This window comes from Mus caroli, chromosome 11 (assembly GCF_900094665.2).
Source record: "Mus caroli chromosome 11, CAROLI_EIJ_v1.1, whole genome shotgun sequence".
NCBI classification, from domain to species: domain Eukaryota; kingdom Metazoa; phylum Chordata; class Mammalia; order Rodentia; family Muridae; genus Mus; species Mus caroli.
In genome coordinates this window covers 49,300,426-49,318,938 of record NC_034580.1, presented here as the reverse complement: position 1 = coordinate 49,318,938, position 18,513 = coordinate 49,300,426, and the positions used below count along the sequence as shown (strand labels likewise).

The 18,513-nt window shown below is 39.0% G+C and overlaps 1 protein-coding gene across 1 annotated transcript in view; it reads right to left on the bottom strand.

Moving 5' to 3' along the window:
* Meikin (meiotic kinetochore factor) overlaps window positions 1-18,513 on the bottom strand; it is a 38,324-nt gene that overhangs the window by 15,905 nt on the left and 3,906 nt on the right. Inside the window, exons 5-11 of the mRNA XM_021177911.1 lie at window positions 16,051-16,182; window positions 11,893-12,012; window positions 11,069-11,108; window positions 8,182-8,246; window positions 7,443-7,519; window positions 3,095-3,250; window positions 516-596 (exon numbers count right to left, since the gene is read on the bottom strand). Of these exons, the coding sequence (XP_021033570.1) occupies window positions 516-596; window positions 3,095-3,250; window positions 7,443-7,519; window positions 8,182-8,246; window positions 11,069-11,108; window positions 11,893-12,012; window positions 16,051-16,182 (671 nt within the window). The remainder of the gene's footprint in view (window positions 1-515; window positions 597-3,094; window positions 3,251-7,442; window positions 7,520-8,181; window positions 8,247-11,068; window positions 11,109-11,892; window positions 12,013-16,050; window positions 16,183-18,513) is intronic.

The window sequence follows — 18,513 nt, the reverse complement described above, 5'->3', positions numbered from 1 at the left end:
CAACCTTCCAAAGACAGAGTTGGACTGATCTGCATGCATTCAAGGGCAGCCTGGTTTACACAGAAAGTTCGAGGTCAGTCTGGGCAGGAGGGGCAAGAAAGGGAGTCGGGGAGGGGAGAAAATTTTGTGACCTGGCAAGTTTGGGGCTAGAGAGATGGCTCAGCCACTAAGAATGTGTACTGCTCCTGCAAAGGACCTGAGTTTAGTTCTCAGCAACCTCATCATGACGTTCACAACCACTTGTAACTCCATCTGCAGAGAATCTGATACCTTCTGTGGCTTCTGTGGGCACTCACACTCGGGTGCACACACTCACACAGAAATACATACATGTAATTAAACAAAGCTCCCAAATAAACCACATGTAGAATATTTTCAATGAAAGTATGTTTACATAGCAGAAAAGCACAGGCATTATTCTTTATGGGCAAATGCCCATGATACAACATAAAAAGATGAATGGGAAGAAGAGATGTCAGGAAACAGGTCCCATAAGGGCCAAAGGTTATACTTACCACAAACTCAGCTATGTCTGAAGATGGGGTACTTGTTAGCAGGGCTTTGCTTTGCTTATCAGGAAGAATACAACCTTTTTTCTATAAATATGTACATAATAGGAAATGATCAGAAATAAAATATTTTTAAAATAGTAATTCAAAGTTAGTACACTAGAACACATACAATAATAATACAATCCTTATTCTGTGAATTAAATTTTAAACCATCTGATAGGAAACTGAAGAATTCTCTGAACTGAGTTAGGTCAAACAACTCTGAGTAGAATTGTGTATAATAACTGAACTACCAAACAAAGAGCATACATCGGCTGGACCTAGGTCCCCCACGTATATGTGGCAAATATGCAGCTTAGTCTTCAATGCAGGTCCCCCATCAACTAGAGTGAGGGCTGCCCCTGATTCTGTTGCCTTCCTGCCTGTAAATCCTGTGCCCCTAACGTGGCTGCCTTGTCTGGCCTCTGTGAGAGGATGTGCCTACTACTGCAGTGACTTGATGTGCCAAAGTGGGTTGGTACCCCTGGGGGGGTTCCCCCTTCAAAGAGGAAAAAGGAAGGAGGGTATGGGGAAGGGGCTGTGTGAGGGGAGTACCAGGCGAAGGGGAGGCATTGATCGGGATATAAAGTGAATAAATAAATTAATGGAAAAAAAGAACTATATCTGGTGTAACAACTATGTAAGAATGCTTAGGTTAAAATTACTATTAATTTAGGAAGAGAAGCTGGAGTAATAAGTAGGGCACTGTGCTTTGACTACCTTTTTAAATTGCCTTAAAGTTATTTGCAGCATTTATTTAGATCGTGGAAGACGACTGTACTTTTTTATATAGTTTCAGTCTTTTTAATTTAAATACTGTAAATTGTTTTACTGCTGTAACAAAATGTCAGACAAGAAGTAAGAGAGGAAGGGTTCATTGCAGCTCACTGTTCAAGGGTGCAAATTCACCATGGTGGAGGAGGCATGTTGGCGGAAGCTGGCCACATTGCATCCATGGTCAGAGAGCAGACAGAGATGAGAGCGTGCTGGGCTTAGCCTTTTAGCGTTTCTCTATGTTGTTCAGGCCATGGTATGTTGTCACTCATATTCAGGGTGGGTCTTTCCATCTCAATTAACCAAATCTATACCAATCACTCACAGACATGACCATAGGTCTGTCTTTTAGATGACTCTAGGTCCTATTAAGTTGATGATCAATTGATGATCATACATGCCCAGGAAAGTTAAATCTATCAGTGAAGATACTGCTAGGACCAGCATATCTTGAATTTTTATAAATATTGTTCCTAACCTATTACAGTTCTTAGTATTTTTCATGGTAGGGTCTTTTATGAAAGTTTGCCACTTGTTATGTAAATGTATGCAGTATTAAGTTAAATAGTTATTAAAAATAATTATGTAGATATAATTGAAGAATTTGTTAAAATCAGAATTTTCCCGAACAGCTTAAAAATTAAATTCAATAACATGCACAAGCCAACACAAGACACATACAGATATATAAATAAAAATATAATAAAAATTTGAAACATTACTAAACAGTTACAATGATAACCCATATTTCAGTTTGATATGTATTAAATGGTAAGTTTATTAAGTGTATTGTATTCAATATTATTGTTATTCAAGTTTTTTATCCTGTATTTTAATGTATGTTTTAATGGAAAGACTCTATATAGACAAAGTGAGAGTGGAGACCAGGAGAGAAATGAAAGGGGAAGTGGAGGGGTAAAGATGCAGGAGGAGAGGGAAGCTTGAGGAGACCAAGAGGAAAAGAGAGAGGCCGGGAGTGATGGTACACACCTTTAATCCCAGCACTCGGGAGGCAGAGGCAGGTGGATTTCTGAGTTCGAGGCCAGCCTGGTCTACAAAGTGAGTTCCAGGAAAGCCAGGGCTAAACAGAGAAACCCTGTCTCAACCCCCCCCCCCCCAAAAAAAAAAATGGTGAGCAAGAATTACAAAGAGTATATGCAGAGAGAACCTGTAGATTCTGGAGAGGAGACACTCAGTGAGCTAGCTCTATCATCGTTCTGGCAGCCTTTGGGGGGGGGGTCTCTGTTCAGATTTCCTAGATCAGAGAACCTGCTAGCACACTGCATGGGGTATGTTTAGGGATAACTGAGCTGCAGTATCTTTAGATCTGTATCAGCTGTCAAGCTGCGGTCATCACCTCAGCCTCCAGCCAAGTCCTGAGCACAACAGCATACATAATACAGACTTGGCTGATGCAGAGTCTTTACTTCAGAACTCCCCATTTGATCCAAGCAGACGTGTCCAATCCCTCCCTTACTCTTCCTTACCTTTTCTCAGGTATCATTTGGTCCAATCAGCCACTGGAACTCTTAATTATATCTCAGAACCCACTTTGCAGGGATCCCAATGATACAACTATTAACCCTGAGTTCACTCTGCAAAGCATTAGCTTGCAAGCATTAGCATATAGCTTGCATGCAGCTCCAGAATTTAGCTGCACCCTATTTTCTCTGTATTTGTTGAGAAAATTTGTATTTCTAGACCTTCCTAGTCAGTACATTTTATAGCCTTTCTAAGAATTATGAGTTAATAAAAATACCAGGACTTACCAGCACAGGTTCCAGGGGCTGAGGCAGCAGAGTATACCTGACTGCATTGCTTTCAAGAGCTGACCTAAGAGGGGAGCACAGAGCCTTGTTGTCTGGATGACCGGAGCTCAACTTTGTTTGAACGAGCCGACCACTATCTTCAGATTCATTTTCAGGCTGAAACACATTCACAATATGAATATAATTCACAGTACTATAAAGCATTCTCGGGTGTCCTATTCCTTCTTTAAACTTGAAGACAAATGATTTTCTAGGGAAAAAAAGATGTATGGATATATATCTCCAGCACTATAAAACAGAACAACCCAAAGCCTGACATATGCTTTAAAAACAATGCATCCCATATATTTAAATGAAAAATCTAGTAAAAGACAAAAGAGATTAAACTCAGTTCTCACATTTAAGGTGATAAGTCTCACTGTATTCTATAAGGTTGGAAATTTGGCTTGATCAGTGGCAGAGATTTGGCCAACAGAGGTCAGGACTTGGGTAAAAAGGAGCTAGAAACCCAAATAATGTTTTGCAAAAACAAAATAAATTATAGGATCTGTTAGCAAATGCCTAAAATAATACTATGGAAAACATTAAATATATTTATTATTGTCTTTATTATACAATAATCTGTATTTAAGAAACCACACCCTATAAAAAAGAAAATTCTCTTAACATTAGGACATGTTAACCATCACAAAGTATGTTGTTTTGTTAACTAATGCCTAAACTGAATATTACACATGGTCATTGTTTCCAGTTATGAATTTGTCTCGTGGTTTCATAATATATTGATAATATTATAGTACTTAAAATATAGTCACAACAAACATAAGTAGGGAGATAAAATTTGAATTTCACATAAAATTAGATAGTGATGGCCTAGTCGTGAGGATTTTAAGTTGGATGAGGGTATTGAGAGGATGGCAGAGTGTGGGGAAGGAAATAGGAGCTAAGAAGGTATAGGCCCCGACAACGAGTAAACATGAGACTAGAGCAGTGGCCTCAGCTGACTTCTGTCCTCCAAAGGCGTTAGCCCTTGAAGACAGACATCTCCTTCAGCCTTGCTCTCTTTCTAAACAGCTCCATCCACCAGGCAGTGGACAAGGACTGGTATGTAGGAGGAGTAAGAAAGAAGTAAAGAATAGAGAATGCACGTGAAAGACTTTCTTTTATTGCTATAAGACAATGAATTGAAATATGGGTGAAGTTTAACTAGATCTCCAGGCCATGGGATGCTCCAGTTGCTTACTGGGTGAAATTCAATGCTATGCTCCCATCTTCCTGTCCACCATTTTTAGTAGCCTTCAAAAGCAATCTGATGTATCCAGTGTTTTAGTAAAAAGGCTTCTTGAGACCCCCCTCCCCAGTCTTGTACTTTGCTTCTGCTTCTTCCATGGCAACTTCTTGGTCTCAGCTTCTCTTCATGCTTGGTGAGCCAGTGGCATTGGGCTCTAGTCTTCTTGGGTCTTAGGTCCAGAGGCATGTCTTTCTTGCCCTTGTAGAATTTTCTGAGGTTTTCTTTTTGAGTTTGGTTGATGACAGTGAGGACACAGGCAATGGATTTGCAGATTTTTATTGGGTAGCTTGGATGCAGTGCAACCTGTTTCCTTGGTAATGCAGAGCTGGGACAGCTTCACCTTCAGATCATCCAGTTGTTTCAACAGCTCCTCCTTCTTGACCCAAAGGTCCCAAGCCTTAATATTGGCCATGGCTGAGTTCAGGGTTGGATTCTATACATAATTATGAATTCCTCCCCACTTCCAGAGCTTTAACCTATCCCAATTTGGCTTGATGTTCATTGGTCTATTAAAATTGTTCCTGCTGAAATCACCAGACTTTCATGATCTTCATTGCAATTCACTATTCTTTTTGAAATTAATGAAATTTTTGAACAGTTTTGAATTCACACCAAAGTTGAATAGAAGTACTAGTTCTCACACAGTCCTACACACTCCCCCCCCCCCATTACTATCCTCTATCTGATGCTGTTTTTGTCATCGTCAATGAATCTATACTCATACCACTCATAGTATCTAAAAACTAGTTAGCCTTGGGGTTCACTCAGTGTTGTATGTATGCTGTAGTTTTGGACAAATCTTTAACATGTAACCACCATGTACTATCATAAAGGAGAGCTTCTTTGCCCTAACAAATATCCTCTAAACTTCACCTCCTCATCCTTTCTTCTCCCAGTTCCTGGCAACCATTAGGTTTGTGTTCATTTTTATTATCTCCATAGTTTTGCCTTTTCTAGAATTATGGAGTTAGAATCATAGAAACCTGTTCAGATAAGTGTTTTTTCCACATGGCTTGACAACCCCATTGCTTTATAGTTATTATTAGTGTGCTTATGTGTGTGAGCACAGGTGCACCTGTACCATGGCATGCATGTGAAGGTCAGAGGACAGTGTTAGGAACTGCTCCTCTCCTTCTCCCATAGGTCCCAGGCATCGGTCTGCTGTCATCAGGCTTGTGCAACAAGAGCCCTTACCTGCTGTTCATCTGCCCACTCTCTGCTTGTTCACACCATTTGGAGACACTACAGTCTGTGTTCAATGCTCATCTATACAAGTTTGGTCACTTGTAAGTTCTAGAGATGATGAACGAAGTTGCTATGCACATCCACGTGCAGTCCACAGTTTGTGGGGACTGAAGATTTCCCTACATAGGGTAAACACTAAAGACTGATTGCTGCATCATTGGTAAATGCATGCTCAGTTTTGCTAAAAGAAATGCACAAACTTGTCTTCCAGCGGTGACTGTGTCATATGCAGCCTCCCAGCCACAACAGAGCACTCCTGTGATTATGCAGGAGCACTCCTGTGATTATACATCTGCAGCAGAATTTGGCCTTGTCAGTGTAGATGTGGGACATTCTATGGTGTGTTTTACTTACAATTTTCTACAAGCATGTGGTAGTGAGCAAATTTTAACACACTTCCTGCCATCTGTAAAACTTCTTAAGTGAAATATCAACTCAGATCTTTTGTCTACTACTTCATCTTCACATATGACTTTTAAAAGCTCTCTGTTTTTGAATTATCATAATATGTACTCTTTAGAAATGTGAGGCTTGCCTCCTCTTTCTTTCTTCTTTTTCTTTCTTTTTATCCTTAAAGATGTATTTATTTTATATGTTAGTACATTGTCACTGTCTTCAGACACACCAGAAGAGGGCATCAGATCCCAATATAGATGGTTGTGAGCCACCATGTAGTAGCTGAGAATTGAACTCATGACTTCTGGAAGAGCAGTCAGTGTTCTTGACCGCTGAGCCATCTCTCTAGCCTGTCTCCTCTTTCTTAACATTGGCACACACAAGTGCACACACATTTTTTAGAAGAGTTTCTCACTGAACCAGGAACTCATTGATCCAGGTAGACAACCTGATCAGCATGCCCTCTCCCACCCCTGCCTGGGGATCCTCCTGATTCTGACTCCTTAGTACTAGGATTACAGGAATATGCTACTGCACCCAGCTTTTACATGTGTTCTAAGGACTGGAATGGAATCATCTCTCCAGCCCCTCCAATAACATCATTATCAATCAGCTACTCAGGACAAGGCTGATAAATCTTTTTCAACACTTGTCACTCCATCTTGTATGTCAATCTGTCAACTTTAGAGGCAAAATTATCTTCAATCCATGCACATCTCTCTACCTCTCCTATAAAGCACACTAATCAAAGCCAACACAAAGTCTCTCACAAAAAAAAAAAATCATTAGAATTTCTTACTGATAGGTGTCCTTGCTAACATACTTGCCTTTTCTCAATTTGTTCCCTAAACTATACAAAAGAAAGAAAGGGGACTTTAAATCAAGAAAGGCCTGCCACAAAGTACTAAAAATGGTAAAAATGGAAGCCTGTTTTCTCAGCTATAAGATAGATACCATCAAACACGCAAGCAGACAAACAAAACAACTATCTGACTGAATGATATCTATACTTCTAAGAACCCAGTACAATTAGTGAAAGGCTTTTAAACTCCAAAGTCTTTCCCAGAGTTTCAGACTCCAAGCCTAATTCACTGCAATCGTCAGCATGAAATGTCACTCTGGTCACACCTAACTCTGTGCTTTAATGAGTAATGTATACCTAGTCATTAAAAGGAAATCAGAAAAATGTAAAATACATTTTCATTCTCCATTTTCATTCTCTTTTATTAAACTTATATAAAGTATATATTCATGTATGGTCTGCATAGGTTTTTCACAGACTTGAGTAAATCTTATATTCCAAAATGCTTTTTCTATTGCCCAAAATACACAGAAAATAATTTCTATATGTATTAATTAAAATCATAACTTTTATCAGTGCAATTATTTGTATAGTTATCCTTTCTCAATACTTGCCTTTTTCTGTGTTTTTTCAGTGGTTGGAGGGCCAGTTTTCTCAGCAAATACAACCTCAGAAGCTGCATTATCTACAACTGAAAACATAAGTTTCATTGTATTTAACCAGCCATTAACTGGAAGTACATTGAAAACAAATTCAGGTATGGCCTGTGTCATTTGAACTTTCCCTGTGCTCTATATTCCCCCCTTCTACAGCACCTCTTACCTTGGCTGCATTTCTTCCAAGGGCTCCTTTAGCTTACTACAACACTGCCTAGCCCACTGGACAGTAGGTAGGGAGATGACTATGGAGGATAACACCACAAACAAATTGCTAGAAGGATGTTGGTCTCTAGCTTCAAATACTCAGTGCCTCCCAAATGCCTGCATTGTACACACACCTAGCTTCTAAAGATGGGCTTTTTAGCTTGTTACTCAGATCACCCTGATCCATTCCAAAATTCTCCTATGAAAATGGCATGTGTTCTACTCTTTTCAGTGACATTTGCATAACTAATTAGGGAAACATTGAAAGGAAGGAGGAATATAGAAGCATATAGAATTCCAGAATCACTACTCTACCCAACCATTATGTTTTTAAAATAGTATTTTCCATCACAAAGCAAAACTTTTGATTTGAGAAGAACTAGGTACAACCAGGATTGGTTTTTGTACCATGAGCACTTTCCTATGAATGTTTTCTCCCCCATTTGTATTTTTTTGGTGCTCAGTATAAATTAGTGCCACTAATTATTACCTGATGCTAAATTTGAAGCATACTTTGGTTCTGGAGAAATATGTTGGGCCGCTAATGTCATCCCTCTGTAATAAGAACAAATTAGTGATATTTTCTAATCTTTTAGTAATTTTCAATTATCCTCAAATTATACAGAAAGATGTGCAATTAATTATTTTGTAGGGGGAAATACAGCTGATTAGAAAAATGCATCATGTGTATAGTGACAGCTAACAATAACGTGCACTTACAAGTTTATCAGTGTGACCCGTGTCTGTCTGCAGAGGAAAACCATAATGTTTAGATTGCGTAGACTGGAGTTTAAGCCAGATCTGCTATTCACATTTTAGGAGCCTTGAGAAAGCCATCCAACTTGTCCCGAGCCTTACTTGCCTTATTTATGCAAAAGAGATAGCAAACCTGCTACCCAAGAATCTGGTGTGATATTTTTGATCTGAGTGATGTTTTTGGAGATGAATATCTTTTTGTCTTTGGAACTTCCACAAATGAGATTGTGTTTCATTCTAACTGAACACATAGGAGAGGGTGAGCTAGTACAATAAGGTATAAGGATCCAAAGGATTCAGTGTTTGAACAAAAGATGATCTGAGCAAGATGGAAGATTTTCTTGAAGATGGGAGTTGACAGCCAGAAGTAAGGGCAGATTCTTGTACTGGTTAATTGAAAAGTTGGCTCAGTAAAGAGTGAACTGTTTTCTCTCATTTCCCTTTAAGCTCAGATGTACAAATAGAACTGCCTTGCTTCTGACTGAACTTTCATGTAAACAACTTCTTACTAATGCATCTCAGGTATTCTCGGAATAAAGAGCAATTTGTAGGTGATAAAGAGTCCACTGTATCAGCACAACTCCAAACTCTTCCTATTATGCATTACTCTTCCCCCTGGCCCGGCTCACGCTCAGTGCTAAGGGAAGAGCAGCTCTGCCTGGGTCCTTCTCTAGTTCTTGTTACCCTCGACCAGCACACCACACACATGCACTTGTCTGATGCTGGTTTTTTCTGACACTGGGTCAACATGATCTGGAAGTGGACTTCCTCCATTCTGTAAGATGTCTATTTCCCCATGTTTTGTAAAAGTATTCATTAACAGTTAAATTATTTAAAAATTTTCACGATGTGCTTTAGTCATGTTGAAAATCTTTTATTGGGGCTGGTGAGATGGCTCAGCGGTTAAGAGCAGTGACTGCTCTTTCAAAGGTCCTGAGTTCAAATCCCAGCAACCACATGGTGGCCCACAACCACCCGTAATGAGATCTGACGCCCTCTTCTGGTACATCTGAAGTCAGCTACAGTGTGCCTATGTATAATAATAAATAAATCTTTAAAAAAAAAAAAAAAAAAGAAAATCTTTTATTTATTTATTTACATCACAAATGCTGCCCCCACCTCCCGGTCTCCTCCCTAACTCCCCCTCCCTGCCATCACATGGTCCCTCCTTCTATCCCCCTTCCCTTAAATGGCTCTCAACACCTTTGGAACAAAATAAAAATCCTACCCTCAAGGCTTTTCACAGTTCAGATTGTGGCTACCCTCTTGAACTTAGATCCTGCCTCTCTCCGCCCCACCCCCTAGTCTTCCCCATGGCAAGTCTACCACTTTTTTTTTTTGCAAGAGCCTTATCATCAAGAGATATTGACATCACTTAGTAATAACCACTTCCACAATAATTCCTCTAAAACAGAGTTCTAAGTGTTTTTGAAATAATTACACAAATAATCCTATTTAGTGTTAATATTCCTAGGTTCTATTTATTGTTTATGTTCCTAGGGGCTAACAGAGGTCAGTCTGTTCTTAAATTTACAAAACTACATATAAAACTAAGTAATCAGCACATATTTATGGAAACTTTCAATGTTATACTGAATAGTATATATGGTTAAAATCAAACAGACCAGGGTTAAAAGTCAGCTTTGCTACTTTTTGGCAATTCACAATGAATACAGATTTTTTTTTTTCTTTCAGATTACAAAAAAAATCTAAGAAATTAGAAATCTAATTCAATTTAGTTAGATATATAATTGTTTGCAATCCACAAGTGTTTAATATTTTCCCTATAATACTGATTTTATTTAATATGAATTTAGGCAGAGAAAAGGTGCCTTTCCATCTGCTTACTTAAGAGAGAAAAGCAGGGAAGAACGAGCCTGAAATACTTACAGTCAGCTCAGTGAGGTGGATACCCAAGGCTGTCTACTAACAGCCAGCCAGCATGAATTAATAAAGGCTTCACTGACACATCTCCACAAAAGGAAGCCTAATTCAATTTTGACAAATTAATTTCGGTGAGATAAAAATAGACTGCTGGTTTTTATAAAACATGATCTTACATACGTGCTATAAACTCAAACTGTGGAGTCAGTCTTGACCACTTTCTCTCTCTTTGCATCTCTGGATCCACCAACAAATCCTGTTCATTCTACTTTCAAATATCCCAGAAGGTCAGTCTATTACCCCAGAGCCCTCCTCAGCTAGTCCTTCTGTCTACAGTGCTCGATGCTCAACTTACTCAAATGATGTGTTTCCAATGGCAACCTCCCCACCACACTGTTTAAGGGAGTAGGCCTCAGCCCAACACCTCAGAGCCCATTTTGCTTTCTTTTTCTCAGTATCCTTCTTTCCAACACAGCATGGGGCAGCATATTTACCTGTCTAATGTCTACCTCTCCATGATGTAGAGTGAACTTGATGCAGGCAGCGGTTTTGTGTTTAACTGATTTTACTCCCTACTGTATGCCAGCAATTGGAACACTCCTGGCACAGAGTAAGTGCTCCGCAAACACGGAATGAATGAAGTTCACCTGACCTTCTGGGATGGCAGTCACCACTATTACAGAACTCTTACAATAAAGGGTTTTGAAAAGCACAACAGCAAACGCTTCAGTTCTTACATTTTTCTATGGCATTTCTCATAGTTTTTTGAAGAGGAACCTATCAAAGGGGAAAAAACATCAATCCATTAGACATAGAGATAATTCAAACATGCCCCAAAGATAAAATTATCCTGGATAAAACTAAATATTTCTCTTTAATATACATAGTGACCAAACTTCTGATTTTATGTTTGACTGTTTTATAGTGGTTTTTGTATGTGTCTCTTAAATCAGACAAAGGTATTTTGAAAATATCCAAGTAAAACATAACAAAAAGTATTATGGAATGTTACAAGATTCATAAATATTTAGATAGTTCTTTATAATCTGGTTGTCTTTCCCAACTATTATCTTGGGAATTTTACAATAATCATGTCAACCAAACACACCAATTTATTTTTCCCCTGTCCTCTGATTTTTACAAGTATGTCTTGGCACACATATATGTTCATGCACTCACATCTATACATTAAATAACTGTAATTTTAAAAATTAGGGGATGGCAAGATGGTTCACTGGGTAAAGGTGCTCTCTCCCAAGGATGATAATGTGAATTTCATCCCCAGGTTGTTCTCTGAACTCTATATTTGCACTAAGGCACATGCAAATGCTCATATGTCATGCATACACACATACAGATACATAATAAATAAATAAAATGTAAACAATAAAACAAAGCCCATATGTACTAAAACTATTATTAGTTATTATTTGAAGCCAAAAGCAATCCTGGCTTATAGGCTTAGCTTGGAAATCATTTAAGAGAGGAGAACCTTACTTTCACTTTCTAACACAGATGAGGGATTTTCCAAATGAGAGAAAAAAGGAATGTAAGAACTCACTCAAAACTGCAGAGAGGTTTGCAAACTGTGGCACTTTCTCTATAACTACTGCTTTACTGGTATCTAAAAGAGTAGAATTCTTGTAGAACATGTAATCTTCCAACTTGGGATGCTCCCAATCTAAAAGAAAAACACATTATAGTATACACACACACACACACACTTTAAAAATGATATATAACTTTGAAAAGCCTACCCATGACAGGTTACTCCCTGCCCCTATCCATTCCAGATGTACTATGGTATTGAAGGTAAGAACCCAAGAACAAGTCACGATGGCATCAGGCTAATTAATAGTCTAAAGCCCAGTCCAATCCTCTGTCCTTCCTCATCTTTCATCGAGATTTTTGCACTACAGACATCACTGAGCTGCAGGACACATGTAACTGGCTCTCTTTCCATTTGCTGTATTCCTCTCTGTTAATTAAGCCGCACGTCAGTGAGCAACAGTCACACTGCTATTACCTGATATCGGTTTTAAGCCTTCTATTGACCTCAGCTATGGAAGAATGGTGCTATCCATGTTGCATCCCTGTCTGTACCTTTCTCACTGTCCACACAAAAATATATCATCAGATATTCTTTTTATGTTTGGTGTGATTGTTTGTATATGTTCAGCCCAGGGAATGGCACTATTAGAAGTTGTGGCCCTGTTGGAGTAGGTGTGGCACTGTGGGTGTGGGCTTAAGACCCTCACCCTAGCTTCCTAGAAGGCATTTTCTTCTAGCAGCCTTCAGATGAAGATGTAGAACTCTTAGCTCCTGCACCAGGCCTGCCTGGATGCCACCATGTTCCTGCCTTGATGATAATGGACTGAACCTCTAAATCTGTAACCCAGCCCCAATTAAATGTTGTCCTTTATAAGAGTTGCCTTGGTCATGGTATCTGTTCACAGCAGTAAAACCCTAACTAAGACATCTGGAGACTGTGGATTGAACCTAGGGCCTCATACATGCTAGACAAACATTCTACCACTGAGATCTATCTTCAGACGTATTAAATGTAGACATAGTGGTGATAAAATACTACAAAATCTTATTCTTCTGGAATATTGTGGCAATCCTTTGGCTTTCCTGAATCATGTTTCTCTCTCTTCCAAGATGCTTTAGTTTTTTATTTGTTTTACTATTTAATATTTTTTGTTTGTTTGTTTTGTTTTGTTTTGTTTTTCGAGACAAGGCTTCTCTGTATAGCCCTGGCTGTCCTGGAACTCACTCTGTAGACCAGGCTGGCCTCGAACTCAGAAATCTGCCTGCCTCTGCTTCCCAAATGCTGGGATTAAAGGCGTGCACCACCACTGCCCAGTTACTATTTAATCTTAAACATGGCAGAATCAGAGTCCCTGATGAGAACCCCAGGAGAGGCTCCTGGTGATGCTGCAGCCCAGTTGCAGCAGAGAACTCCACATTTTGGAGATGCTAGCACTGTGGAATGACAGCCAAGGATAGCAGCAGCTATAAAAAGGAGCTGGCCTATGACTAGGAGACAACCTGTGTGTTTTGTAGGTCCTTTGGAGCCCAGAAGAGGAAGAGTCAGTCCCGGTTATCAAGTACTTAATGTTTTTCACTGATGAATTTTGACTTTGCTTTAATTTTATTTTGACTGTACACTGATTTTTTTCCCTCTTGGAGTAAGGAAATATGTAACTTATTTTTATAGATGCCCACAGTTAAGACTTACAAGCTTTAGAGAGACTTTGAAATTTTAGAGTAACTTTGGAATACCTTAGAGTCTGTTGATATTTTAGGGAAACTCTGAACTTTTGAAAGAGACTTTGACTGGTTTAAATACACTGACTTTTTATATTTTTGTTTTTGACATGTGGTCTCTCAGTGTAGCCCCGGCTGTCCTGGAACTCATTATGTAGACCAGGCTGGCCCCAAATTCACAAAGCTGCTTGCCTCTGCCTCCTGAGTTCTATGATTAAAGGCAGCTCCAGGTTCAGTGAGATACCCTGTCTCAAAAGATAAGGTGGAGAGTACCTGAGAAAAACAATCTACACGCACATGTGCTTACACACAAACACACAATTGTCTTTTTTGTTTCTGAAAATAATGGGATTAGAATTTTGATTGGGTCTGCATTGAATCTTCATACTGCTTTTGACAGGATGAACATTTTTACAATATTAATTCTTCCAGGCCATGGGCATGAAAGATCTTTCCTTCTGGTGTCTTCCTTAGTTTTTTCCTTCAGTGTATGAACATTTTCATCACAAAGGTCTTTCACTTTCTTGGTTAGACTTATTTCAAGGCATTTTATTTTGAGGAGGGATATTGTACATGGGATTGCTTCTCAGATTTCTTTCTGAACATGTTTGTCTTTGGTATATAGAGAAGTTATTAGGGTGTTTTTAATGTTAATTTTGTATCCTGCTACTTTACTGAAAATGTTTATCAGCTCTAAGAATTTTCTAGCAGAATCTTTAGAGTTTTCACCTCTGGAATCAAAACATCTGGACAACTGGATTTTTTCCCTTCTGTAGGCATAGCCCTCTTACTTTCCTATCTCATCTTTCCTCTCTAGCTAAGACTTCAAGCACTATATTGAATAAGAGTGAAGACAGTGGACACTTGGTCATGTTCTTGATCTCAGTGGAAATTTAAGGGTTTTTTTTTTTTTCATTGAACATAGCTACAGGTTTGCCGTATGTACCCTCTATTATGTATAATGGTTAGACTGGGTAGTTCTGCTCCAGATATGAAGACAAACTGGGATAGCTCTGTGTAGTTTTCAAGTTACCCACAGTTGGTTTTATTTTGACCTATCATTCTTGGGTCCCAGAGCAGTAACAAAAGTTAATAAGGATACATATTTTCATGAATATAAAAGCACAAGAGGATAACTCCAAGCCAGTTAAGAACATTTCCAGGCCTTTCTTATGTTTGTTCACTGATACCCTGTTGCCCAAAGAAAGCTACATAGTTAATCTAAAGCCAAAGCACAGAAAACTAGCATAGCAAAATGAGTCATTTAGATCAAAAATCAAAACTTCAGAGTATCCCTGTTATTAGCAGATCCTAAAGTTATCTAATCCATAATCCCTCTGATTGAAAACATCCCCAAAGATAAGTCTTCAGAGAACCCCAGAACTCGGAATATTGAGACAGGGGAACTCAAGTTCAGTTTAAGGCTAGCCTGAGCTATATGGCTAGGTCCTATCTTGAAAGAGGCTCCCCCCTTTGAGTAAAAAGGAGAAGTGACCAGATCTGCAAGTTAAAAATTATATCAATGTGTGTGTATGCATATATGTATCTGTGTGTGCATGAGTGTATGCATGTGTGAGTGTGCATGTGTACATACATGTGAGTGTGTGCATGTGTGAATGTATGCATGCATGTGTGCATCTGTGTGCATTTATGTATAACTGTACAAATGAATAGTCTCACTGTGACGTGTTCCCACTTACAAGTGTTGTGCTGTCATAGCACTTTCCTCCCTTCTACCTTTTTTGTCCTTCCCTCTCTTCTCCACTAGGCCTCCTCTATCCTAGATTCTCCCCTTCTACTGCCAAGTCATTTTTCTGTTTTGTTTCAATATATGAGAGAAAATATACAATACTTGTGTTTTTGTGTCTGGCTTAGAATTAATGTTTCTTCTTTCCAATGCATGAGCATGTGTGTCTTTACGAGTTAGGTTTTTGTTTTTGTTTTTGTTTTTTTCGAGACAGGGTTTCTCTGTGTAGCCCTGGCTATCCTGGAACTCACTCTGTAGACCAGGCTGGCCTTGAACTCAGAAATCCACCTGCCTCTGCCTCCCAAGTGCTGGGATTAAAGGCGTGAACTACCACCTCCCGGCAGTTTTTTTGTTTGTTTGTTTGTTTTTAAAGAAACAAATTTCTGTTGTTGCAGGAAATTGTAGAGAGAAGCCTATGTTGCCTTCCATCATCAACCAAAGTCTCTATTTATAATAAGCAATAAATGTGAATAACTGTGAAGAAAATTCAAGCATGGACCTGGCCCACATAACACCTGTTATATGGTGAAAAGTAAGAAAACTACATGAAGTAGAAGAGAACAAATAGAAGTGGGCCGAGACAGCACGCATGTTTAGAGAAGGAATACACCTTCACTATGTGTGAATGGAGTCACTGAAGGATGTATCAACAAAGCAACAGCTTTTCAGCAGAGCCACGGAAGGAGGAAGTTATGTTCTCACCCAAGCAGTCTGACCCTCTGAACAGTTCTGGTGATGGGAAGCTACTTCCTCTCTCGTCAGTGCTCTCTGTATGTGACCCTGCATTTGAACAACTCGGGAGACAGCTGGAAAAGTCATCCTGCTCGGCTGGTCCTGTAAAGCAAAGCGATAGTGAAAAAGGTTGAGCTGAATAGAGAGCAGAATTGAAATCCCAACAATTCACAGCTGTGGAAATGTATATGCAGCTATGTACCAAGAATGTAACACTGAATTCACACATGGTTACAAAGTCACAGTATTATTAATAATTTTGATTTGGATCTTAGACAAACAGATGCTTTGGTGTTGATAAACACACTATAATCCTTCCTAACAGCTTCCCCGTGTTTTACTTTTATGGACTACTCCTTATTCATTTCAGCTATAATCTAGCTCAAAAATTCAATTCTATATATATTCAATTCATTAGCTAAGAAAAAGAAAGTTGAATCCAGCTCTCCCATCTAAAAAAAAAAAAAAAACAGTGACAGATTAAAACAACACAGAATGAAAAACACAAACAGAAGACTGAACAGACAACCCTGAAATAGGCTCATAAGTATGTGCACAACTGATTTGTATGAAGACATGTAAGTAACTTAATGAAGAAAGGCTTGTCTTTTAAACAACTTGCGTTAGAATCACTCCATATGCATACGTAAAACCAACACAAATACTTGTCTCGTTTGTATAAAGTCCTGGATCCAATCCCTATAACAACATGGACGAGTGGATCAGGGAGATGACCAATATTGGTTCTAGTGTGTATAATACCTGAATAATTGGGCAATCCATAGCTAAAGGTTTTAGATTTCAAAATGCATGATGTATTAACTATGAAAGATAGCATCATTTACAAAGAGACTGTGACCAAACCACTAGAGGTTTCAGATCTCAAAATGCCCAGTATGTATGTATGTGTATATGTAATTAATATGTATATATATATATATATATATATATATATATATATACATACTGCCTGCAGTAGCATGCATTAGGTCTGCAATATTTAGTTGAGGTTTTTCTGCCTGCTTGTTATTTCCTGGCTGACAAGAGACAAATGGCTCATACTTTTTCTACAGGGCCTTGAGCTAGCCCCCCCCCCCCCCCCGTTTATTTACCAGTGGCAAGAAACTGCCCTGGATATCTGTCTTGGACCTACACTCATTGGTCCAATGGCAACTCCTGCCATATTGCCTGCACATCCCTGGAAGCCTAGGTCTTCTTTCTGGTATATATATATCCCCAGCCCCTAAATTCCATGTTTATATGGTCCCAATTAGTGCTATATCTTTGATAATTATCAGGACATACCACCTATTGATGAACTTCCACTGGTCAATATCACACACATGCCACATTTTCTTCTTTAGCAAGAAAGTTAGACATATCTTTTATAATCTTACATCAAAAACACTGCCTCTTGTGCACAACATAAGAGATGCCAAGAAAATCACAATGAAAATATATCAAACAGGAGGATTTATGAAAGTGTTTTCTCCGTGGATCCAGATACTTCCCAGTCTTTATATTCTGAGATGTTGGTACTTAATGTCAAAATAGATTTTGATCTCGCATCTGCGAGCTTTCTTGTAAAGGGGATCATATGAAAGACCTAAAGTCTGATAACTCAAGGGAAGATGTCATCTATAAGTCAGGGTTTTTGAGGAGCCAGTAAAATTCCAATCTGAAGAATGAATGTGTCCAGTGCTGAAGGTGCATTTAGAGTCTATCTTATGGTCACTTTCAACATTCAGGGTCTCATCAGAAGAAAACACAGGCCCTTTCTTTTAGTGCTGCTAATTAATTTTGTTAACAATCAAGTGCCTCCAGGGAAACTTTCTTTAGATGGTGATACTGACTGAAAAAGCAAAGAAGATGCTCTCTTCAGTAGTTACTTGAGTACATAGGATGCACTGTTTAGACATCATCACTGTGCTGGCTAGTTTTATGTCAACTTGACACAAGCTAAACTCATCAGAGGAAAGGGAGCCTCAATTGAAAAAAAAAAAAAATGCCCCCATGAGATGGGGCTGCAGGCAAACCTGTAAGGCATTTTCTTAATTAGTGATTGATATTGGTGGGCTCAGCCCATTGTGGGTGGGGCCATTCCTGGGCTGGTGGTCCTGGGTCCTATAAGAAAGCAGGCTGAGCAAGTCAAGGGAAGCAAGCCAGTAAGCAGCACCCCTCCATGGCCTCTGCTTCCACTCCTGCCTCCAGGAGCTTGTTTGAATTCCTGTCCTGACTTCCTTCAGTGATGAGCAGTGATGTGGAAGTGTAAACCACATAAACCTTTACCTCCCCAACTTACTTTTGGTCCCGGTGTTTCATCATAGCAATAGTAATCCTAACTAGGACAGCCATTTTCATCTATACCAGCACATTCTCACTAAATCCAAGTATTTAAAATTCAACAGTGCCCTCTTCTTTTTTTTTTTTTTT